Genomic DNA, 24145 nt, shown 5'->3' with positions numbered 1-24145 from the left:
GCAGTGCCAGCCCCTCATCCGTGCTGGATGTGTGGGGCTGCCCGTCCTCCCAGCTGGGCATCTCCCTGGCAACAAAATCGCCCTGGCTGCGGATCTCTGGAGCAGCAGTACTGTTTATGTCTGGGGGAACACAGGGGTACCAGTGCCTGTGGGTCTGGGAGAGCGGCGATACTGGTGTCCTGGGCTCTGGGGAGCACAGTGGAGCATTTGACCTTGGTTTAGACTCCTTTTCATTTTTGGGGCTCCACCCTGAATGTCACATCACGGCCAACCAGCGCTGGAATGTTCCCTGGCTCTTGGACTCTTCCCATGCAGCTGTTGTTAAGCCTCTCATGGATTATATTAATTTCAGCCAGATGTTCATGGCCATAATGTTTGTACCATGCATGTGACTGGTGAGGGACCAACTTGCTTCTCTCTCCAGGCACCTGCTCTGGGTCAGATTGCCAAACCCCAATGGCAATCTTCCAGCTCTTCCAATTACTTCCCAGCTCTTGGAGATGTTTCTGCAGCCCTGCATAGCCCTGGGGACTCTAGCCAAGCTATTGCCCACCTTGTGAGCAGGTGAGCTGCCACCTGTCATCTGGATTAGACACAGACACAACTCCAGTCCCACCCAGTATGGTCATGGTGTGAACTGCCAGAGAAGAGACACATTAAAGGCACGTGGGGAGTTTCAGTGATGGCTCTTCTCAAACCCTGGTGTGTTCTGGTCTCATTCTCAGAGCAGTTCCTCCAGCAGTGGAGGGCTGAGGCAGCTGGACCCCATGTGTTGCTGAGACTGGCAGGGTTTGAACCCATCCTGGGGTACAGATTCCCAACCTGTGTGCAGGTGCCCTGCCCTGCAGTCCTCAACCCCAGGACATGAATCTAAGGCTCCATTTTAGCCTATTTTAGATATTTTTCAGAATAATTTCAAGGGGATCATGTCAATAGACATATCAATGCACACAGCATGTGGAAACCTTTGCCACGAAACAGCCTAATTAGGTAAGAACAGTGTTACACTGTTACTGTGATATAGACCAGTATCTTACTGGGATGCAGTAGGACAGCTGGTGTACTTGTATTTCTTCTTAGGCTGATGGAGGTTCCAATTGAGTGCTGTGCTCAGCTTCTGACTGTTTAAGAAAGGTGGAGACGAACTGCAGAGAATTGGGAATGCTTTGAAAACACAAATAAGTTTAAAAATATGATCCCTGGTAGGACAGGGAAGGGGTGTAATCAGCTAAGGGGAACTCTCTGTGCTTTTCAGTAGGTTTAATCTGGATTTGGATGGAGTCACAGGAGGAGGAAGAGCAGGAAGGGGGTCACAGGCTGGAAAGGGCTTGAGGAAGTCATAGTGCTGAGGGGGTCTTGAGGAGGTCGTAGGGATGGGCCAGACAGACCCTGTTGGGCCAATCCAGCATGTCCAGTCCTGCCTCAGCGGGCAGCACAAGGTGCATCATCTCTCCAGCAGACAGTCTGTGATTCAGCGACACCTCACAGCCAGAACCTGCCAGAATATTTTAAAAAGCTGAGACTCATGTGGAAGGGGAACCATCTGGTGCTGTTGGAGTATGTGTTAAACCCAGGGTTTGGAAAGAGATGGATATAGATGGTCCCGTCTCCCTACAGGAACAGCTTTCCATCCCTGGGAGCACAGAGCTGTGCCAGGTATGGTGGAAAGGAGCTTGTGAGTGTCCTGACCTGGTTCCCTGCCCAGAGCCAGGGACCTGTGCCTGAGGTACCCCTGAGAGGTCGGCTCTGACAGCCTGTTTCCCACAGCCAGGCCTGTCTGGTGTTCTTTGGAAGACATTCCCTTGTAATTGCTTCCTGCAGAATTCCTCACTGTGGCTGCAGTGCGGCTGCTCCGGGAGACGGGCTGGCAGATGCTGTGCGTGCGGGTCACATCCAGTCTGGCAGTTCCCGTGTTCCCGTGACCTTGGCACAGATGGCAGAGCTGCAGCTCGGGCGGGTTGGCAGGCGCCTTCTGCTCGGTGCCAGGCACAGGTGCCCGTTGTCGTGGGAGGAGGGGAGTGGGATGTGTCCATCGCCTGCCCGCTGGCCGTGGCCGTGGCGTGGGGAGTGGCGGCTCTGGGCTGCAGCTCTGAGCGTTTGGCAGCGGGCACCGGGGAGGGAACTGCCGGCGTAGGGCTGGTGCTGACAGCTGCAAACACCTGAGGGAAGAGCACGGTGTGAAGCCCCAGGAGAGGCTCTGGGTGGGACCTCTGCTGCTGCGTGCCTTGATGGGGTCTGTGGTACTGACAGGGATGGGAGGGGAGGCGGATGGTGGGATCTGTGGGCTTAGGGGAGGAGGGAGAAGGAAGGGGCTTGGCCGAGGCACTGGCTGTGCAGTAGGGAGGGGAAGAGCTTTAGGTGGGGTTTGGCTGTGTCCAAGGCTTGGGTGCATCCAGGAAACTGGAGAGGTAGGATGAGGCCTTTTGTGGAGGAGGATGAGGGCTCAAAGAGAAGGCACAGTCCAAGGTGATGGGAATTTGGAAGAGCCAAGGCAGTGGAGTCAGACTCCTGTGTAAGGAGGGGGAAAGGGAGGTGCTTGATATTGAGGTGTTCCCTGGAGAGGCCTGGAGAAGCAGAAGACCTGGGCTAGTTCAGCAGACAGGGCTTTCAGTAAGGTAAAAATAGTTTAAGGGGAGTCAGGCATCTTTTTTTTTCCTCCCCAGAGGGAGCACAGATCATACTTGCAATGTGAAGGAGCAAAAGCAGGGAGAGGGAAAAGGTGTGGAGGAAAAAGGAGGAGGAGGAAGAGGAGAAGGAGGAGGAGTGCCCTGGGGTGGTGCTGCAGACAGGGACTCCAGGCAGCCATGGGGGGTGCTGGGGAAGAGGTGGAGGAGGTACCATAGTCAGGACTCCAATGGCCGAGGAGGTCAGTGCTTAGTGATTGTGGGTTTGGTCAGAGGAAATGACTTCCCTGGAACTAGAGAGGAGCCAAGCTCGGGCTGAGGTGGTCACACTTAACCTGGTGCCCTCTGCCTCGGGCTCGGGTGGGCTCTGGAAGTCGGTGCTCCTGGGGGTCTGTGCTCCAGGGTGTGGGTGTTCCGGGCTGCCCGGGCCCCTGGGGATATATAAAACTATATAAATACTGTCGATTTTCACGCGTCCGTGAGCGCAGGTCGGCTGTCGGGCATCACGCAGCCGCTGGGCGGTTCGCTGCCCCATCACAGGTTTGGGAAAGGAGAGAAGGCAGAAGGTAGCTGGATGTGGTGCAGGGCCGGGGGTCTGGGCGCCCAGAGCGGGGGTCCTGGCGGGAGAGGGGAAGCTCCGAGCCGGGCTGAGCTCGGGACGTGCGGCCGGGGAGGGCGGCGGGGGCGCGGGGATGCCGCAAGGAGCGGCTCGAGCCGGGGCCGCCGAAGGGGTGCACCGTGCGATCTCGGTGCCGCTGCCGGAGCCGGTCCCGCCGGGATCGCGGTGTCGCTGTCGGTGCCGGTGTCGCTGTCGGTGCCGGTGTCGGTGCCGGTGTCGCTGTCGGTGCCGGTGTCGGTGCCGGTGTCGCTGTCGCTGTCGCTGTCGCTGTCGGTGTCGCGGGCAGCAGCGGCCAGCGGGGGCGCAGCGCCCCCTGGCGGACACGGCCGGCCCCGCGCCGTACCGAGACCCCGTTGCCGGCCCAGCGCTCCCGTCGGTTCCTCACAGGGTCCATGGCCGGTTCTGGACCCGGTGAAGGCCCCGGCGGGGTCAGGGCAGGTTCTGGTCCCGGCGCTCGGCGCCGCCCCGGCAGGATCCGGGCAGGTTGTGCTCCCGGTAAGCGCCACGGCGGGGTGCGGGCGGCCGGGCAGTGCCGCCGCTCGCTGGCGCTGGCTCCGCCGCGGGCACCGAGCGCGGCCGAGCGGTGCCAGGGACCGGCGCCGCTTTGCCCCGGGGCCGCCGCCCCCGCCGCTCCGGGACGGCGCCGCGGCCGCTGCCCGCCGCCCGGCCTCGGTGCCGTCGGTGCCCGCGGAGGGCGCGGCGGGCGGGGCGGCCCCGGCCCCCGCCCCATCCCCACGGCGGCCCCGGCCCGTTCCGGGGCGGGCCGGCCCAGCCCCGCGCCGGCGGCGCCGAGCGCGGCCCGGACGTGCGGGCGCGTCGTGGGAGCCCCGCGCCGGCGGCGGAGAGCGGCGGGCGTGGGGCCATGGGGCAGCCCCGCCGCTGACCATGGCCGAGGGCTGGCGCTGGGCCGGGCCGGGCCGGGGCGCCCCGCGGCCGAGCCCCCGCCGCGCCGTCAGCGTCTGCGAGTCGCTGGACCTGCAGGGCGTCCCCGCCGTCCAGGCCGCGCTCGGCGCCGCGCAGCAGCAGCGCCGGCGGCCCAAGAGCTTCTGCGCGGCGGGGAACGGGCTGCCCGGGGCGCTGCTGCCGCCGCCGCCCCCCGCCCGCGCCCGCGGCGGCCTCCTGGACCTGCTCCGGCTGCGCTCGCCCCGCAGGCAGAGCCCCGAGCGGGAGCCCGACGGCCCCGAGGAGGCGCAGCGCCCGCGCCCCGGCAGCGTGACCTTCCTGCCCGGCGCCCGGCCGCCGCACCCCGCCGAGAGCCCCGGCTTCCTCCGGGGGGGCTCCCTGTGGGGCAGCCGCCGCTGGAACCTCTTCGGGGGCGGCGGCTGGAGCGGCTCCGGCCCCAGGAAGAACTTCAGCTCCCTGCGGAAAAGCTTCAGTTTCCGCCTGCGCCGGGGCCACGAGCTGCGGCGGTCGGAGTCCGGGGGGCTCCTGCGCCCCGCGCGCCTCCGCACCAAGAGCGAGGGCGATGCCAGCTCCCTGCACACCTGCCCCAGCAAGCGGGACCTGCTGTACCCCGAGCTCGCCAGGGTCGGGGGCCGGCTGCACCCCGACCCCGGGCACACGGGGGGACTGTGGAAACTCCTCACGAGCCGCTTCCGAAGGCGAGAGCGTGGCAGCACCGGCAGCGTGTGCTCCAAGGATCCCCATGGCAGTGTGGAGCCTCTCCTCCTGGGTGGGGGTCCTCTGCGGGCTCTGGGTAAGTCAGCGCAGGAGCAGCGCTGGGCTGCGAGAGCCCCCCGTGCCGGCAGGGCCTGCAGGGATGGGTGGCTGTGGCCTTCCAGCTGAGGTTCTGGGCTGTGCACTTGGCCCCTGCTTCTGTCCCGGTGCTCTGCAGGGTTTGCACTGGGCTGCAGTGAGCATTGACAGGGTCGTGCCATACTCCAGTGCCCTGGGCAGTGCTGTCCTCAATGGTGTGGAGCAGCCAGCTGGAGCAGTGGTGTGGCTGCTTAGGAAGATGTACTCCAGGGTCTGGTTCTCTTGCTGGCCACACACCTGGGAGTCAAGTACATGTGTCACATGTGCTGCTTACCCTGGTAGTGTCCCACCGGGGATGGGGTGGGCCAAACCTTCCCTGGGGGCCCTCACCCCACAACATTGACAGAATGGGGAGAGGGGTGCTGTTGGTGGCCTCCCTGGCAGGTGGGACTGTTTGGGAGAGCAGAGACTTGGAGCAGCAGAGGGGGTTGGGGAGCCCAGAAATGTGCCTGCACCCCCCTTTTGTGAGCAGCTCTCTGGTGCTGGGCCTCGTCTGGGGGATGCTCAGCCCTGGCCACCCCTGCCACGGTCCCTTGAGCAGAGCCCACGTGTTTGGGAGCACAGGGACCCTCACCGGGTATGGGGCAGCCTGCAGAGGTCAGGTGTGGCATTAGCAGTGATGGGACAGGGGGACAGGACCCCCATGGGGTGGGCATTCAGTGGGCACTGGCAGATGAAGCGCCCCTCGGATGTTTGACTCTCTGCTCTTGGTGGGGAGTTCTCCGGCCTCAGGGCTTTGTGGGGCCTCAGCTGGGGCTGTGCTGGTTGTGCCTCTGTGCCCTGTCCACTTCCAGGCCCCGTGGAAGGAGCTGCAGGCAAACCCTGTGGCCTGGCAGGGCCGGGAGGCGACGGCAGCATCCACAGCTTTTTAAGGCATGGAACGCATGGAGCTGGGGGCTGGGCCAAGCCCTGCTGCTGCTCCCGGGGGCCTTGCTGGGTTCCATGGCTCTGCTCTGCATCTGGGTGTTGTGGAGGCAGTTCTCTGCTAGGCTTATGTGCCAGAGGGATGTCTTAGGGCTGGCAGGCTCTCCAGGGAACACACATGCTGCTGGGGCAGTGGCTCTCCAGGGCAGCATCGTGCCTGGACATTCCCCAGGAGTGTTTGCCACAGGAGCAGATCTGCTGCTGCCAGGGAGCTCAGGGGGCTCCATCCTCAGCCCCCTTCTGTCCCTCAGGCTCCCTGTGATCCAGGGGAAGGTTCTGGAGGCTCTGATGGATGCAGGGCTGCCCGTGCACCATGAGGCCGAGGGCTGGGGTGCCGCTGCGCTCCGGGGGTTCCGGTGCTGGCAGCCCGGGCTGTGTGCTGGGTGGCCAGCGGGAGGTTCCCAGGAGAGGGGAGGCTGCGCTCATGGCTGGGGAATGTGGGTGTATGCGGGCAGGGAGGGCCGGGCCCTGCCCCTGCAGCGGGGGCCTGTTCCTGCTTGCCGCTTCCAGTGGAGCCGCGCCAGCAGCGCCCGGCCTGCCGGCCGCATTCCCAGAGGAGCAGCCGAGGCTGAGCGCTTGGTTGGCGTCCTTGCCTCTCACCTGGCTCCTCCAGCAGACAGGTAGGAGCTCCCTTCGCATCCATCTTTGGGAGATCCTGCTGAGCTTCTGTGGGGAGCGGTGTGGGCAGCTTGAGGTCCCTGCAGCAGTGACCAGCTCATGCAGGACCACTTCTTGTTGCAGGGGTTAGTGTTTGCCATCGTGGCTTGTGCTGGAGGCAGAGGCTCAGGGATTGACCTCTCCCAGCTGCCGCCGACACGGTGGCTCCTGGCAGGAGCCCCTGGTGCTGTGGAGCTCACACTGGGTTTAGTCACACTGAGAACACCGTTTGTTACCTGCCTGGTACCTGCACAGTCTCTGTACTCACCAACGCTGTGCCCTCCTGGGGATGGTGAGGTGTGAAAAGGTAGTGGTGAAGTCTGCACAGCAAAGTAGCTGCCGCTTGTCCTCTCTTGTGCCCCATCTCCCCGTTGTCTCTCTGCTCAGAATGTTGGTCCGTGGCTTCCTCCGGTGGGAGCTGTGGCTCTCTGAGCCAGGGCTGGAGGGGCACAGCCTTAGTGCTGCTGCAGTGGGGCTGCTCAGGCGGTCTCTGCCCCATTCCTGTTCCAGTCTTGCAGGCCGACGGTGTTCCAAACACCCGCTTGACAACCACAAACTTTGATGCTCTGTGTGGGCGCTGCCCACCTTGCCCTGGGAAAGCTGCTGGTGCAGCCCCAACTTGCCCTCCTGGGGGGTGCAGCTGCAGCTGTGGTTATCAGCACTTGGAAACGCTGGATGTAGGAGTCCCGGCAGAGAGCCAAGGCAGCACTCTCTCTGTTTCCAGAACCTGGAGTGGTTTGTTTACAGCACGCTGTGATACCCACCCAGCATCACGATCTGCATCCAGACATACCCACAAAAGCCAGGGGGATGCTCCAAGTGCTGCTCCCAGCCCTGGAGGGGTTCGGCGGGGATTGAGAGCACAGAGGGGTGATGGGGGATTTCAGGGTTTGTTGCCCAAAAAAGATGTAAAGAGCTGATCCTTGTGAAATGGGCAAGGGAGGGCAACAGCCCTTGGGCTAGAGACCAAAGTCAACAGAGTCCAGCCAGCTTGGACTGACCCAGGTAGGTGATCATGGTCAGTGGTTAATGCGTTTCTATGTATCCAGGTGTTGGCTGGTGCCATTCCAGAGAGGCTCTCTAATAGGTATGGTCTTGGGAAAACTGGACTGTTGGAACTGGAGTGGTCCCTGTGCATGAAGTACTTGTGTGATGGGTACAGCAGCTCTGATGGCTCAGGAAGCATTCCTCATCTGAGGGAAGAGCATGGAGCTGTGTCAGGGAGGTTTAGGTTGGATTTCAGGAAAGAGTTCTTCCCCCAAAGGGTGGCTGGGCACTGAACAGGCTCCCTGGGGTATGGTCATTGCCCCAAGGCTGCCAGAGCTCAGGGAGCATTTGGACAGCACTCTCAGGCACAGGGTAGGATTGTTGGGGTGTCTGTGCAGGGACAGGTGTGGGACTTAATGATCCTTGTGGATCTCTTCCAGCTCAGGATATTCCATGATTCTGTGATCACAGCTGTGTCCCCTCACCCAGAGAGATGCCCTGCTTTTTGAGGTTCTTTAAGGTACCTCCCTTTCCTCTCGTGTGTGGAGTACTGATGTGCAGGGCATGAGAGGGAAGGCATCTGAGAGAAGACGGGCTGTTTTCTCATGGATTGGGTGAAGTTTGCATAGTGAGCTGGGTAGGTAATGATAAATATCACCTCGTGTTGGTACTTGCCTTGGTTGAGCTGGGAGTGTTGGTGCGAGGCAGAGGTGTCATGGTGGGGTTAAAGATACCTCAGATGCTGAAGCCAGTCTGGTGTCTGCACATGGGAAAAGCTTGAGAGTTCTGGAAGGTGTCAGGGAGCTGCTGGGACAATACTTTGCAGGGCTCAGCTCTTTGGGCAGGTCAGAGGGTGTGTGGTGGGTGCAGAGGTGTCTGACTGCAGTCACGGGCAGCCTTAGGGAGAGGGAACCCTGTGCCTTCAGTGTTCACCTGCCAGCACTCGTGAGGTTGCACAGCTGGAGCTGAGGTCAGGCACATTGGGAACAGGTTTTTGCTGGTGATCCCCATGGAGTGCTGCAATGGGAAGTTGAGTTACCTGTCTTTCCATGTCACTCTCTGCTGGGTTTTCCCTTCCAGCAGACACCGTCCCACCATCACAGCAGGGTTTGGTCCGGGTCTTTGAGTGTTTGGATGGGGGCTGGAGAGCAGCAGGTGCCTGGAAGAAATGCCTGGATCTTCCAGAGTCTGTGCTGACCTCAGAGCACAGCGACGCCAGCTGCTGCCACCTGTGGCATGATGATGAAGCAAGGGTGACAGTTCCTAAGTGTGCACTTTCCCAGAGAGACACAGCATTGTCTCCTTTTGTTGCTGCAGAGTGTTTAAAGCTCTGCTGAGATAATCCTTGCCCAGGTGGTGTCCTGCAGTGGGTTCCTGTGCTGGCTCAGTGCTGACTGACCGCTGGCTGTGCTGTGCTGGTCCTTGACCTGGAGAAATCCCCCACCTACCAGCATTGCGGGAGGCTTTCTCAGCCTGGCCTGGGAGGGGTGGCTGTGCCCAGGAAGGGTGGCTGTGCCCAGGGACGCTGCCTGTGCCACCCTTTGATCTGTCTGTGGGGTCAGGTAGGTCCGTTTGCGTGGCCGCAGTGGTGGCCACAAGTGGCCTTGGTTTGTGTGGCCCCTGCTGTGTTTGTGCAGCCTCTGACCTGGTTGAAGGCTGGGTTTAGTGTCCAGGGTTGCAGTGTCCAAGGGAGTTCCACCATGGCTTGGACGATGAGTTGGTTAATTATTAGTTGCTGTGTGGAGAGACCAGATGTGTCTGGCCCTGGCGCTTCTGGAGCACACAGTAGCTGAACCTGCTGTGCATCATCATCCCGTGGAGTCAGTAGCTGGGGTGAGGAGTTGGATTTGGCTGGCCAGCCCCTCTCTCCTCCCAGCCTCTGTGCAGTGTGTTGGTGCTGGGAGCTGTTGATCTGTGGCTGAACCCCCTCCAAGCTGCCTTCAGGGGTCAGTGTCTGAGCTCTGGGATGGAGTGTGCTGATGCTGCCTCCTCGGTGCATGGCACTGCTGTCCCACAGCTGGGGTCTGGTCTGTAGGTCCTGAAGGTGTCCAGGATGACCAACTGACCAAGAGACATCAGCTACAGAGTGCCTTCTTTATGTCCCTGTCTGCTCGTCTGCATGGCAGGGGCTCTGCTCACCCCATCTCCCTCATTTCCACCTCCTGCAGCAGAGCTGCCTGTGCCAGAAAACCTCCATCAAAAAAGCTTCTGGGGAGTAACAGAATTGTCCTGAATCTCCTTTTCCCAGGCAAGTCTGGACTGATCTCCTTTTGAATGGTTGTGTTGTGGAGCCAAGGATGCTGTTGGGCTGTGCTGAGGCTCTTGGTATGACAGTGGTTCCCTGAGCCCACTGCTTTGGCTTTGGAGGTCAGGTACACCTGGGGAAGGTGTTGAACTGCAACATGGACAGCCTGGTCCCCTCTGTGTGATTAGACAAGAAAGAGAAGATGCAGGAAGAGTGGCCAGGTGTATTTTCATCTGGAGCTGCAGGTGATGCAGGCAGTCCAGCAGTACAGCTGGTCAGGCAGCCTGGTGGGTGGGGAGGCTCTGGAGGCCCAGAGGGAAATGGGGAAAGTCTGGCAGCCACAGAGGGAATGGTGCTGTCTGAGGGGAGCCCAAATCAGTCTGCTGCTGTGCATTTGGACCTTTGCTGCTGCTCTGGTGTGCAATAGCTGCAGTGACATGCAGGGTGTGTAATGTCACACTGATGGGGTTCGTAGCCATGAGTGCAGGGACTTGCCATGTTCTGCATTTTGACAACCAAGGATGGACACTTGTGTGGACAGAGCGGACACTGGGGTCATGTCACTGGTTTTCAGCAGCCAGCTGCTTGGTTTGTAGCTGTTTGGGGTCGAGAAACTGCTCGTGAGCTGCCCTTTGGCAGTTCCCTGGGTGTGATCTGTGCCTGCCTGCACACACTGCTGCAGGAGCTGCTGCTGGAGGAGGGAAGCAAGGGCAAGAAATCAGCAGGGAGGAGGCTCCGTCCTGGGGGTGTCTGAGACCTGGGTGACAAAGCTGTCCCTGTGAGCGTGGGTGCAGGCTGCAGGACACAGGGCCCAGGTGGTGTGAGAGATGTCTTGGGGCCAGTGGATGGCTCATTGCACAGATGTGGGGCCCCCAGCTGTCAGTGGTGTGCACATGTTGTCTGTGTCCCTTGTGTGGTGAGAGAAGGGTGATTGGCATGTCCTGGGGCAGAGCAGGGGGTGTAAAAGGAGCCCGGGGACACTTACAGTGACAGACTGTAAGTCATGCAGTTGTGGCATTGACCCCAGCCTGACACCCTGAAGTGGGTTGTGCTCCAAACCCTCAAGCCTTCCCCGACTGCCTGATAGTCACAGAATCACTGAGGCTGGTAAAGGCCTCTCAGACCATCCAGTCCAGTCATTCCCATGTGCCATGGCCACCCCTAACCCATGTCCCCAGGTGCCACATCCACGTGCCTTTTAAATTCCTCCAGGCATGGTGACCCCACCACTGCCCTGGGCCAGGGCTGGACAGCTGATTCAGGGAAGAAATATTCTCGAGATCAAACCTAAACCTCCCCTGACAACTTGAGGGCATTTCCTCTTGTCTGTCAAGTCTTGATGGCCTGGAATACATTGAGCAGGTGGTAGGTGGGAGGCGTCCCCACTTGTTGTGGGGTGCAGACCGAGGACACAAGCCTGCTCCAGAGTGTGGACATGCATGGCCTCTTTGCCTGCCAGGCACTGCCCTCTTCATCTTTAATCAGTCTGTGTGGGGGGAAACTGCCTCCCACTCAGCTGATGAGGCAGGAGAGAGGCTGGAGGTGCTGTGAAGGTGCTGCTCCAGACAGGTGTTGAGAGTCGTGGTGGGATGTCCCCCTGAACAAGGGACGTGTGTTCACTGAGGTATTACTCGGTTGAAGAGTTGGTGTGTACAGGTCTGGCTCAGGATGTCAGGGGCACACAGGGGTCTTCTGCTCCTGACATCTGTGGCCTTTGCTCCAGAAGGGGGCTGAGAGGGACCAGGCCTCTCCAAGATCTGCATCTCCATAACTCCCAGGCGATTGTGTAGGGAGACTCCAATGCACTGTGTAAAGTGGTGCTCACACCCTGGCACGATGCTGGGTGGAGACAATGTGGGTACTGGCAGTGTGCTGGGCTGAGCCGGGACCCCCAGGCTGCAGTGAGACCCCCGGGCTGCAGTGAGACCCCCGGGCTGCAGTGAGACCCCCGGGCTGCAGTGAGACCCCTGGGCTGCAGTGAGACCCCTGGGCTGCAGTGAGACCCCTGGGCTGAGCCGGGACCCCCGGGCTGCAGTGAGACCCCTGGGCTGTTCTGAGACCCCTTTGCTGCAGTGAGACCCCCGGGCTGCAGTGGGACCCCCGGGCTGCTGTGGGACCCCCGGGCTGAGCCGGGATCCCCGGGCTGTGCTGGGACCCCCGGGCTGCAGTGAGACCCCTGGGCTGAGCCGGGACCCCCGGGCTGTGCTGGGACCCCCGGGCTGTGCTGGGACCCCCGGGCTGAGCCGGGACCCCCGGGCTGCAGTGAGACCCCTGGGCTGAGCCGGGACCCCTTTGCTGCAGTGAGACCCCCGGGCTGTTCTGAGACCCCTTTGCTGCAGTGAGACCCCCAGGCTGCAGTGGGACCCCCGGGCTGCAGTGAGACCCCTGGGCTGTTCTGAGACCCCTTTGCTGCAGTGAGACCCCCGGGCTGCAGTGGGACCCCCGGGCTGTGCCGGGACCCCTGGGCTGCAGTGAGACCCCTGGGCTGCAGTGGGACCCCCGGGCTGCAGTGGGACCCCTGGGCTGTTCTGAGACCCCTTTGCTGCAGTGAGACCCCCGGGCTGAGCCGGGACCCCCGGGCTGCAGTGAGACCCCTGGGCTGTCAGTGCCACCCGTGCTGGCTGGGTCACCGGTGGGTGGCCTGGGGTGGCACTCGGGGCTGGCAGATGCTGCAGCAGCTGGGCAGATGTGCAGGTGTGCCTGGTGCTCGGCTAAGGTGTGCTGGTGGGAGTGAGGAGCAGGGTGTGTGGTGTGGCTGAGCGCAGTCCTCTTGGCCTTGTGTCGTCAGTGTTTGTTTGTGTTAAGGTTTACTCAGGGGCCTTCTCAGCAAGTCAAAAATCAACGTGTTGCAAACTCTTGAACCTCGTTTGAAAACCAGACAAGGATCTGCTGGGACAGTTGGTGCAGGAGGCAGCTGGCAGATGTCGGGGCAGCTTGTCCCGGTCATCCCAGAGCAGATCCAGAGAGAGCCCAGCCAGCCCTCCCCAGGGCTCTCCTGCTCTCCTCCTTCCCAAGGCCGATCACTGAGTGTGTGTGTGCCCCACTTTGGGCCCGCCAAGGGCCTGCTGTGTGTAGTGAAACAGCACGAGTGTGTGCTGCCCGCTCCCATCAGGGAATGCTGGGGACAGAGAAGCCCGAATGGTGCTTTATCTGTCACATTACCTGCCAGAGAAGCTGAGCAGGGCAGAAGTCCCAAGTGGAGGTGACAGCTATTTTTAGACCCAGTGATGCAGTTGGAAATACAGGTGTGCTGTTGTCTTTTGGAAAGGGCTCAAAAATGTATCACTTTCCTCCTGACTGATGGATTGTTTTAATAAAAACATTACCTCTGCCTAAAAAAGGAAAGGGCAGGTGAAAGACACCGCAGAGAAACAATTCCTCAGGATGGCTATAAATAACCTGGTGTTCCTGCAGCAGGCTTGGGGATTATTTGTCTGTAACTCCTGGAAAAGGAGTGTTCCTAAGTCAGCCATGGAAAGTAGACTGCAGGTGGGAGCACCATGTTTGCACCTTTCTTGCACATGATGGATGAATGTCGTGGCCTGTGGGTGCTGGTGGCTGCACAGAACGGGGACAGGGACACAGTGCCAGCTCATGGTTTGTTGTCTGTGCTCTCTGAGCAGCTTAGCCCTGCCTCTGGCAGTGGGAAGGGGCTCTTCCCCATGGCTTGGAGCTGCCCAGTGAGGTGAGATGGGGCTTTAGCCTGGAGGTGGAGGAAGAGCTGGTGCTGTTTTGTGTCCAACCTCCCCTAAGGAGGGCTGGAACATGGGTTGGGGTGAGGGCAGGTGCTTGTGGCCCTGGCAGGGCCGTGGAGCCCAGTGCTGTCCCCAACACAAGGTAAATGCTCTGAGGGCTGGAGCCCCTCTGCCCTGGAGCCAGGCTGTGAGAGCTGGGGCTGTTCCCCTGGAGAGGAGAAGGCTCCAGGGAGAGCTCAGAGCCCCTTCCAGGGCATAAAGGGGCTCCAGGAGAGCTGGAGAGGGGCTGGGGACAAGGGATGGAGGGACAGGACACAGGGAATGGCATCCCACTGCCAGAGGGCAGGGCTGGATGGGATATTGGGAAGGAATTGTTTCTGTGAGGGTGGTTTGGTGAGTGCTGGAGCAGGCACTAGGAATTGTGGCTGTGAGGTTGGGGCTGCTGGGGGAGGTCTGGAGCCACCCTCCCTGTGCCCTCGGGTGACACTGGAGCAGTGGCAGTGCCCAGGTCACCGTGTTTGACTGCGGCCTGCTTTTGGCTCTGGTGGATTTGCTGCTTCCCTTCTGAGCCCATCTGAGATTCCCACTCCTGTGAGCCTGTGGCCACAGATTTGGCAGGTGTGTTACAGGCTCCTGGAGATGCAGAGCTCCCGCAGGTTTCTGGTCTCCAGAAACCCTTTCTGTTTGTATGTGGTAAGCGTGCAGGAGGTGCTGCTCCTGTGGGTCCTGCCCTGGAGCTGGTGTTGGATGGAAGGTCTGACCTCGCCAAGGCGACTGAGGAGCTAAAGTTTGTCAGGAGGGGCTCAAGGTGCCCTCCAGGCTCCTGCTCCTCCTCCAGAAGCTCTGTGGCAGGGTGGGGGTGTTTCCTCAAGCCATGCTGGATTGCCACAGCCTCTGTAAGCCTATTGCAGCGTGCTGCCAATTCCATAACACGCAATAATTAATTGTGTTTGTGTTCAGTCAGGAGCGTGGCTGATATCCTGCTGGCAGCTGCCCCACTGAGGGCAGGGCTCAGGGTGCTCCGTGTGCCCTCAGTGCTCCCCAAAAGGGTGTCTGGTCCCTAGTGCTCCCCTTGCCCTCTGTGCCTCAGGGCAGGGGATGCTGAAGGGGTTTTTGTGCTCCTGCTGAAGGGAGGGTTCTAGTGCTGAAGCCAGTGGTGGCCAGCCTCTTTGCTGCCATACTGCTGCTGCCCTTGGCTCTGCTGCTCCTCCCCTTGGGGCTCTGGCTGGATCCTCCTGCAGTTCTGTGTCTTTGGGGTAGAAGGGCAGGAAGAGCCTCCATCTGCCTGGAGGGAGCAGGGAGGGTGGAGCAGGATCCTTGCTGGGATCTTGAGGGTAAGCTGATGATTTCCTCCCTCTTTCTGCAGATTCGTTTGTGAACAGCCAGGAATGGACCCTGAGTCGCTCAGTGCCTGAGCTGAAGGTGGTGAGTACCTGTGGCTTCTGCCTGGGATACCCCTCGTTCCCTAAATCCTCAAGAAAATCCTGCGTTTTCGTGTGGCCAGGTGGGAACACAGAGGCTTCAGCCTCAGAAGGGAGAGGGAGCTGGGGCTGCTGTGCCAGGGAAGGACTGGGGTTTGGGCAGCTCACACTCTGAGGGGTGAGCCAGAGGTTGTTCATCTGGGAGAGCACTTGGATGTGGAGCTGAAAAGGCACCATTTGAGCCACTCAGCCTCCTGCTGGCCCCGGCAGAGCTGCGAGGCCTGTCTGGGTGCTGCTGCTCCAGCTGATGCAGCAGAAGCAGGTGCAGATCCCAGGTGTTGGTTTAGGTTCAGGCCCCTGGTGATCACCCCCAGAACAGCCATTGTGGGGTGTCATGGGAGGTGTCACTGCTCCTTCAGAGCCTCACCAGTCTCAGCCCTGCCCTGGCACTCCTCCTGCCTCTGCCAAGATGTCCCTGCCCTGCTGGAGGACGACACTCAGCTCTGTTCTGCCAAACCGAGGGGATGAGGCTCCCCAGGTCTGTCTGCACAGGGCAGGTTTCCCCAGGGCTTCACCAGCTCCCTGTGGGGTGTGCTCTCTGTGGTCAGAGGGCTGCCCCTGCCCCTCCTGCCCCTGGCACAGCCCCCCCAAGTGGGGCAGGGTCAGTGTTGTGGGCTCTGGGGTGGCCAGGACGTGGTGTCAGGCTGGGCAGGGTGCTGCAGGTGCTTCAGTGATCAATTCCTCCTTCTGCTCTTCCTGTGCTCTCTGTGCCAGCCCTCAGCTCTCCTTACAGGCTCCTGGCGTCTGCCCTTCAGTTCTTTGTCCCTTCAGCTTTTGCAAGATTAACTTTCTTCAATATTAGTCCAAGAAACAAAAGAGAAAATTCTTCTTGCAAACCATTCCAGCACTGTCCTGCCACTCTAAATGTCTCTTACCTGCAGTTAAGTGAGAAACAAACCAAACTTTGAATATTCATTTGTTAGTTTACCTGTGAAATGCATTTTTAAAATCATTCTCACAGCTGTTTAGGCGTTGCTGCCTGATATTGAGGCTCTGCAAGGCTGCCAGCTAAACCATCCTGAGGCTTTTAGTTCTTCCTCAAGTAGCACAGCCCTTTTCCCAGGTTTTGCATGACCTCTGGGGATCTGTGTTGCTCCGGGATTTGATCTGGCCAAAGCAGCTCTTCTAAAAGCCTGGAGGGCTTTTGGAGTGCTAGTTTAGGGTGACAGAATCATTTGACTTGGAAAAGCCTTTGGAGGTCGTGGAGTCCAGCTGCTTCCCCAACACTGCCAAGGCCATCACGGACTGTTGTCCCCAGGTGCCACATCCACACGGCTTTAAAATTCCCACAGGGATGGGGACTCCCCCCCTGCTGTGGACAGCCTGGGCCGGGGCTGGACAGTCTTTTTGGGGAAGGAATTTCCCGATATCCACCCTGAGCCTCCCCTGGCCCAGCCTGAGGCCGTTCCCTCTCCTCCTGTCCCTGTGCCCTGGGAGCAGATCACAAATGCTCCTCTGGCTGTCCCCTCCTGGCAGGGACTTGTGCAGAGCCACCAGGTCCCCCCTGAGCTCCTTTTCTCCAGGCTCAGCCCCTTCCCAGCTCCCTCAGCTGATCCTGGGGCTCCAGACTCTTCCCAGCTCCGTTCCCTGGACATGCTCCAGCCCCTCAGGGTCTTTCTTGTCCTGAGGGGCCCAGAGCTGACCCCAGCAAGAAATGTTGCCAAGCTTCACTTCCTTCCCATTTTCAGGCAACTCTGTGTCCTCTGTCTCCTCTGTCTCTCCCGCAGGAGTTGAGGGTCTCACTGCTCTCACTGCTTGTGTTCCAAAGCATTCAGGATACTTTCTCCAAGGTTTTTGAATAATTTGATGTATTTGAGATCCATTCAGCAATTCTCCCTCCTTCAGTTTATCCCCAAAGCTTCCTCCCAGTGCTGCAGGCCAGGAGGAAGCTGTGACTGAGCAGTTCTTGCAGAGGGGCATTGATGGTGCCTCTTGGCAGGACTTGTCCCCTGGCTGTCCCTGACTGCATTCCCTCATTCTCCAAAAAATCGTGTAGCAGAGGCTCCCACCGTGCTTACACACCTTGTCTGGCTCCAGTTTGCTGCCTCTCAGGGGCTGTGTTCCTCAGGATTCTCAGGTCTGTGGCTGGTTTGAAGCTCCAGGTGAGCTCAAGGACACGGCAGAGCAGCAGGATTTTGGTGAGAGGTCAAGGTTTGTACTATGTGCAAACAAAGTGTACCTGTAGCCTGTGTCCAGGTTTTAGAGGTAAATGCCTTTGGAGTGTTTATCTTTGGTGTGGTGTGGCACCCTGGCTGCCCTTGGGAGCTGCTCCTTTGGCAGAGGAGCCATGGGCAGCCTGGCACTGAACCCCTGAGCTGCCTGCCTGGAGCTGGGCTCTCCAGAGGTTCTGCTGTGAGCCTTTAGTGCTCACACCTGCAGGGATGTGTCCATGTCAGGGCCCCAGCAAAACACAGACAGGGACTTGGAGTGAGTCCAGAGGAGGCTGTGGAGGTGCCCTGGGGGCTGAAACCCCTCTGGAGCCAGGCTGAGAGAGCCGGGGGTGTTCAGCCTGGTGACATTAGAGCCCCTGACAGGGCCTGAAGAGGCTCTAGGGAAGCTGGAGAGGGACTTGGGACAAGGGCCTGGAGTGACAGGACAAAGAGGAATGGCGTCCCATGGACAGAGGGCAGGGTTAGATGGAATTCTGGGAAAGAATTCTTCTCTGTGACAGTGGTGAAGCCCTGGCACTGGTTGCCCAGAGAAGCTACCCCTGGATCCCTGGAAGTGTCCAAGGCCAGGCTGGATGGGGCCTGGAGCAACCTGGGGTAGTGGAAGGTGTCCCTGTCCATGGCAGGGGGTGGCACTGGATGAGCTTGTAGGTCCCTTCCGACACAGGCCAGTCTGGGATTCCCTGGTTCTGTGGCTGTCCTGGTTAGACTGCAGTGGCAGGGGGGGCTCAGGCAGGGACTGGGCTGTCCCATGGTGGCTCCAGAGGCCCACGGGCAGGACCAGGCGGGGTCGCAGCCCTGTGTGGTCTGTGTTGTCACCTGTGCAAAGGCGCTGTCGGGGTCTGTAGCTGCTCCGAGGAGTGACAGCTGTGGCAGTGGTGGAGGTGGCCCAGGGGTGCTGTGGGAGCCACTGATGGGGGTTTCCTGGTCCTGCCACGTGCAGGCCCCAGTGGCACCAGAGGAGTGGCAGGGTGGTGCCCTGGGCTCTGGATGTGCCGCAGGATGCTGGTGCCTCTCTCACGGGGAGCATGTGCCTGGCCCAGGGCAGGACTCCTGGCAGCACCCAGAGCAGCAGGAGCGTTTGAGTGCCTGGCTGAGAGCTGGAGAACCTGCCCGTGGTGACTCACCTGCCAAGCTCATCCCTGTGCCTGGAGGAGTTTGGCTGTAAACTTCCGTGGCAGCAGAGGCAGCTTTAGTGTTCGTAGGCACTCCTCACTGCACATCTTCTGGCACTGGTGTGGCCGTGTGAGGGCAGCTGTACAGAATCACAGAACCATGAAGGCTGGAAAAGCCCTCTAAGGTCACAAAGTCCAACCATCAATCAGCACCACCACCGTGTTCATCACTAAACTATATCCTCAAGTGCCACATCCACAGTTTTTGAACACTTCCAGGGATAGTGACTTGGTTCACCTTCAGCTGAAGCTGATCCCTTCCCTTTTTGTGGAAAAGGGATATCTGATATCCAACCTAACCCTCCCCTGATGCAATTTGAGGATGTTACCTCTTCTCCTGTTGTTAGTTACTTGGGAGCAGAGCCCAGTCCCCACCTGGCTTCACCCTCCCATCAGGGAGGTGTGGAATATGAGAAGGTTCCCCCTGAGCTGCCTTTTCTCCAGGCTGAGCCCCTTCTGCTCCCTCAGCCAATTCTCATCAGACTGGCTGAGGTCCAGACCCTTCAGTGCAGATCCTTCAGTGCAGACCTGGTCCCTGGTCAGGAAGACACTGACAATGAGCAGAGCTGGGCTCTCTGACTGACTCATCCCAGGACACCCACCTGCATTTCATAGCCAATCTGAGGGTGCTGCAGTCAGATGTGCTTCCACCCCATTAAATTCGGCGCTCAGTGGCTTTATCCTTTGCTTTGGTGGAACACTGGTGCTGGGTGTTTCCGTGTGGGCGGCACCATTGGCCCTGCTGGGAGATGCACGTAGTGCTGCCCTTGTGCTGCTGCCTCAGCCATGAGCACACGCTGGGGCTGTGCTCAACGTGGAGCTGGTCTCTGCTCCTCTTCCACTGCCAGCTGCTGTCCAGAGCTGCAGCACCCCGAAACTGGGATGTGTGGGCTGGGAGAAGAGGTTTTTCTCCTTCTGAGTTGACTTGGGATGGCAAGTGTTCCCTGAGGAGCAGAAAGGCTGTGGGAAGAGCTGAGGTGGCTCTGACAGGGCTGTGCCTGTTCAGGTGACGATGACAGTACTCACTGCCCTCTGTCCAGGTGGCTGTGCCCCAGTTTTGGCTGCTCTCTGCCTGACTGAACCCTGGCCTCCCACCAAATGCTGGGCTGGGTCACAGCATCCCTGTCCTCTCAGGGACACTCTGCCTCTCATCAGTGTGTGCCCCAGCGCTGGTGGTGTCACCTCGAGGGGGTGGCCTCGTGTGCAGGGACACGTGCTGGGCGCACAGGTGACACGTGCATCTGTTCCAGGGCATCGTGGGGAACCTGTCCAGTGGCAAGTCGGCCCTGGTGCACCGCTACCTGACCGGCACCTACGTGCAGGAGGAGTCTCCAGAGGGTAAGGACTGGTTCCCTGGGGGTGGGCTGGGTCCTCACTCCTCTCCCTGGTGCTGGAGGTGATCCCAGTCCCTCCACCACTGTCACGGGGCTCTGCAGCTCCCCCAGCCCGCATTTGGGGTGTCCCCTGCCTGCACCTCCCTTACTGACGGTGGCTTTGCTCCCCAAGGTGGCCGGTTTAAGAAGGAGATCGTGGTGGATGGGCAGAGCTACTTGCTGCTGATTCGAGATGAAGGGGGCCCCCCTGAGCTCCAGGTAGGAGACCTGTCCTCCCTGTGGTCCCTTCCCACTTGTCCTGCTCAGGGACTGGGGGAGGTGTGTGCTGGCTGCTCGGGGTCTGCAGCTGCTGTCCACGCTGTAATCCTGCCCTGTCTCTTCAGTTTGCTGCCTGGGTCGATGCAGTGGTGTTTGTCTTCAGCCTGGAGGATGAGATCAGCTTCCAGACCGTCTACAACTACTACCTGCGGCTCTGCAGCTACCGGAACACGGCGGAGGTGCCCATGGTGCTGGTGGGCACACAGGGTGAGGACGGTGCCTGGGCTTCCCCCAGCCTCAGGAGGGAGTGTGGAGTGCCAGCCCTGTGGGCACAGTGGGGATCTGGTCTGTCAGCCGTATGTGGGGCTGGGGGACAGTGCTGAGGCCTCAGCCCAGGGTCCCCAGGGGGGAGTTCCTGCTCACACCATCCCAGCTTCCCCACAGAGAGCTGCCTCGTGCCATGGAGACACCTTCCTCTTGGAAATGGCATGATACCCTGGTGCTGCCTTCCCCAGCTCTGCCAGCACGGGCAGGAGGGAGCCTTGGGTGAAGAGTTTTCTGTGTGGCAGTAGAGAGCGAGGAGCAGGACATGGATTTAGGGAAAAATGGTGCTGGTTTGGGTATTTATAGATTATGGAATGAATTTTAGGACTGAGTCATCTTTGCTCAGGAATGGGGTGGCAGCATGCACTGTGAGGGGCAGGAGTGGGACATGTAATGGGGTCAGTGGCCATTCTTGTCCCAGGTGAGGTCCTAGCCTTGGTACAGGCACACAACCATCTGGAGAGCTCAAGGAGGGCTTCCTCACAGTGCAGGTCCCAGTTCTCAGCCCCCACTTCTCCCTGGCTTGTCTTCAGGGAGTTGGATTCCTCTTTGGAAGGAAGGTTTTCCAAAACAGGCAAGCACTTGGTGGCTATCTGGGACGCAAACTGAGCCTGTATTTTGGAGATGCCCAGGAAGTCCTTGGCTGTGGAGACATCCCAGCAGAGTTGACATTCTTGTTAAACCAGGAGGATCTCTCCCTTGGATCCTTTAACATGTAGGGCTCGGCCGTGAGCCCTAAAATGGTGGAGATTGACAAATGTATTCTATTTGTCAGCTGGAGCTGCCTGGCCTTGGTCCCCACACCTCCCAGAGGTGTTCTGCCTGTGTCTGCTGGAGTGTCAGTGGCTGGGAGGTTTCAGAAATGGAATCAGATTCATTTCCTGAGACCCATCCATTTTTCTACAGACGTGGGATTTTGTGATCACAGGCATTTAGGGGGCAGTGGTATGGAGGTGGTTCCTCTGTGTGAAGAGAGGGAGGGAGGCCAGAAGTGTCATGGGACCTGTGGGTAGGTGGGACAGGGTCCTTGCCTTTCAGCCTCCTGTCCCTTTGGTTTGCAGATGCAATCAGTGCCACCAACCCCCGTGTCATCGACGACTCCCGGGCACGGAAGCTCTCCAATGACCTGAAGCGCTGCACTTACTACGAGACCTGTGCTACCTACGGCCTGAACGTGGAGAGGGTCTTCCAGGATGGTAACTGCAGCTGTGTCGGGGTGCTGGGCAGGATGCGACAGCACTGGGGTCCCACAGGGCAGTTGGTGCTGCCCGTGGAGTAGGAAAGCAGCACCTAAACAGCTGGATGGGCCAGCTGTTCCTCATGGGAACAGCGTGAGAGAGTGTTCCTGCTTAGGCTTGGAGAGGAGCCTGCAACACAGTGATGCTGAGGGGCACAGGGAACCTGCACCACCTCCTGGGAGTTTGCACTCTGCTTAAATGACCTGTGACCTTACCCTAAAGGGGACTGTGTGTTCCCTCTAGTGACAGGACAGGGGGCCTGAGGCAGATGGGATGAGGTGTTTCTAGAGTGGGTAAGCGATTCTTCCTAGTGAGCACAGGTGGGTCATGATGCAGCTGCTTTGGGACCTTGTGGAGTCCTGGCAGTCACAGACTCTGTGAGGACCTTGCCTCACGTGGCAATCCAGTTTCCATCAGACCTTGTCTCTATATGACTTCTCCCACACGTTTCCAGCCCAGACCCCAGCAGACCTACCCCGGGCAGGCTGGGAGGGATGTCTGCTTCCCACAGCAGGAGCAGGAGGAGCTGCTCTCAGTGCTGAGCTTGCCTGTGCTGTGTGCAGTGTGTGCTGCACCTCTGTTTCTAGAGAGCCCTTCCCTGCCACTGTCCCGGGACACAGCCAGTGGCCACTGACCTTTTCGGGGAGCAGGTCGATGTGCTGGCACAGGAGCTTGAGGGAGTGACCCCCTGCCCCTTGGTGGGCACAGATGGCTCACCACACACACACACCTGGTGCTGCAGGGTGGGGAGGATGCTCCGAGACAGAAAAACTGATATCTCCATCTTCCCCAGCTGCACGGGCATTCTCGAAGAGCTGGGTGGCCCTGGCTGTTGTGCCACCACAGCTCGGGCAGGAGCAGCAGAGACCCTGTTCCCAGAGCGGGTCTGGGTGGTCTGTAGCCAGCAGCTGTGTCTGGATTGAGCTGTGCTGTCTGGATTGAGCATGTTGCAGTGTGTACCTGATGGTGTTGAGACTTTTGTGGCTGAGGCTGTGTCTGGGCAGTCAGGCTGCCAAAGGTCACCATGAGAAGGACACGTGGCAGGAGAATGGGGATCACTTCCTCCTTGCTGGTTTCTCATGTCCTGAAGAATTCCCCCCGGAGGTGCTGCTGGCTTTGTGGGAATTGCACTCCTCCATCCTTCCCGAGTCCACAGATGTCACAGTGACCTCTGCAGTGAGAGGGTGGCATCTTGGTATTGCCAGGTGTTGCCAGGAGGTGGCCCTGGCACAAGCAGGGACAGTGCCCTATGCCAGGCTGTGTCCTGCAGTGTCTGGTCAGCCTCAGGACTCCCTGAGGGGTGGTTGGCATGGTCCCCTCATGGCAGAGCCCCACTGAGGTGAGGGCTGGTGTGGGATGTGCCTTCTGCCCTCCTGGCTCCAAAGAGGGCTGGCTAAAGAACTTTATTCTTAAAATTTCCCTCACAATTCTTCTTGGCAGAAATCTGGAGTTCAGGTTCAGCAGATGTCTGGACTGTTTTCAAGGAGCCATCAGTGTGGGGGGCCTCAGTTCTTGGGCTTCATTTTAAGGGTGTTTCTGTACCAAGAAGAGGTCAGAGAGAGCCTAGCCATGGTCACCTTGGTGATGTTCCTGAGGAGGACTGACCCAGCCCCAGTCCTGCGGGGCGCAGGAGGGACAGCAGCTGTGCTGCCCTGTGCTGTGGGTGACTTCTTGTGCTTCACTTCTGCTGCAGATCCCAACTGCATGCTCCTGCCTTTCCTCTGCCCTGAAAACTGGAGAGGGCAGGAGAGGACAGCCAGTGGCTCCACGGCTGAGAATCTATGGCTGGGTGCTGTCCATTGCTCCCCTCAAACACAGGGCTTCAGGCCCAGGCTCCACATGAGCTCCCAGGGAGGCTTTGGATCCCCTGCCCAGGGGACAGCTCCCATCCCAAGGCTGGGCACACTGTGAGCTCCAGGGACCAAGGAAATACCCAGAAAAAACCCCTCAGCCTCTGCTGTTACAGGCAGGGAGCCTGGCAGAGGCTCTGCCCATCAGTTATCCCATACCACCACTGCTAATGAGGCCAGTGAGAACACACTGCAGGGGTAACACCTCCCCAGTCCTGAAAAGAGGCACCTTGAGGTGACCTTCACTTTTCTGCACGTTGGGCCCAGGCTCTTGTACTTCCTGAACATCTTCTCTGGGATAATTTCTGCCATCCCTTACACCAGTCTTTGTTCTGGTTTCTCTGGTTGCCCCACACAGGTGTGCTGTACAGCCAGTGAGGTGTGCCCTGCCTGCAGAGCCTGAGCAGCCCCCCTGCCCCGTGTCACTGTGAGCACCAGCCCCTGAGCAGCACTCAGTGTTTCAAAGCAAACCCAGCACTCCAAGTCTGGACAGAGGAGGAGCATGCAGAGGTCCCTAGTGACCCACCAAGGATTCACACAGAACCCCTCAGGGTGTCACCTTACAGACCTACAAGGCCCAGACTGATGGAGGTGGCATTTTTCCAGGCAGTTCAGTGCAGTACCTGGCTCCTGGATTTGCTGTGAGGGGTGACTGATAAGTGATGGACTGCCCAGGGATTCTCCTGCAGCAGGCCCGGGCTCGTAGTGTCTCCATGGTGTCTGTGGGAAGTTGCTGTTCTGTGTGATGCCCGAGAGGGCAGGTGGCCTCTGGGGACTCAGCCTGAGCAGTGCAGGCAGCACATCAGTCAGG

General features: G+C 59.5%; 1 protein-coding gene across 4 annotated transcripts in view; it reads left to right on the top strand.

The window, feature by feature from the left end:
- The window catches only part of AGAP3 (ArfGAP with GTPase domain, ankyrin repeat and PH domain 3), a 109337-nt gene that overhangs the window by 26139 nt on the left and 59053 nt on the right, over positions 1–24145 (top strand). For 3 of the 4 annotated variants that reach the window (XM_066312978.1, XM_066312998.1, XM_066312988.1), the window contains exons 2-6: positions 14873–14931; positions 19581–19668; positions 19837–19922; positions 20048–20189; positions 21308–21442. In XM_066312978.1, coding sequence (XP_066169075.1) covers positions 14873–14931; positions 19581–19668; positions 19837–19922; positions 20048–20189; positions 21308–21442 — 510 coding nt within the window. Of the gene's footprint in view, positions 1–4128; positions 4940–14872; positions 14932–19580; positions 19669–19836; positions 19923–20047; positions 20190–21307; positions 21443–24145 lie in introns of those variants that run through there. The other variant, XM_066312968.1, reaches the window with a different exon arrangement.

Source organism: Sylvia atricapilla, chromosome 1, assembly GCF_009819655.1.
Source record: "Sylvia atricapilla isolate bSylAtr1 chromosome 1, bSylAtr1.pri, whole genome shotgun sequence".
Lineage (NCBI taxonomy): Eukaryota > Metazoa > Chordata > Aves > Passeriformes > Sylviidae > Sylvia > Sylvia atricapilla.
This window is presented reverse-complemented; position numbering and strand designations above follow the sequence as displayed.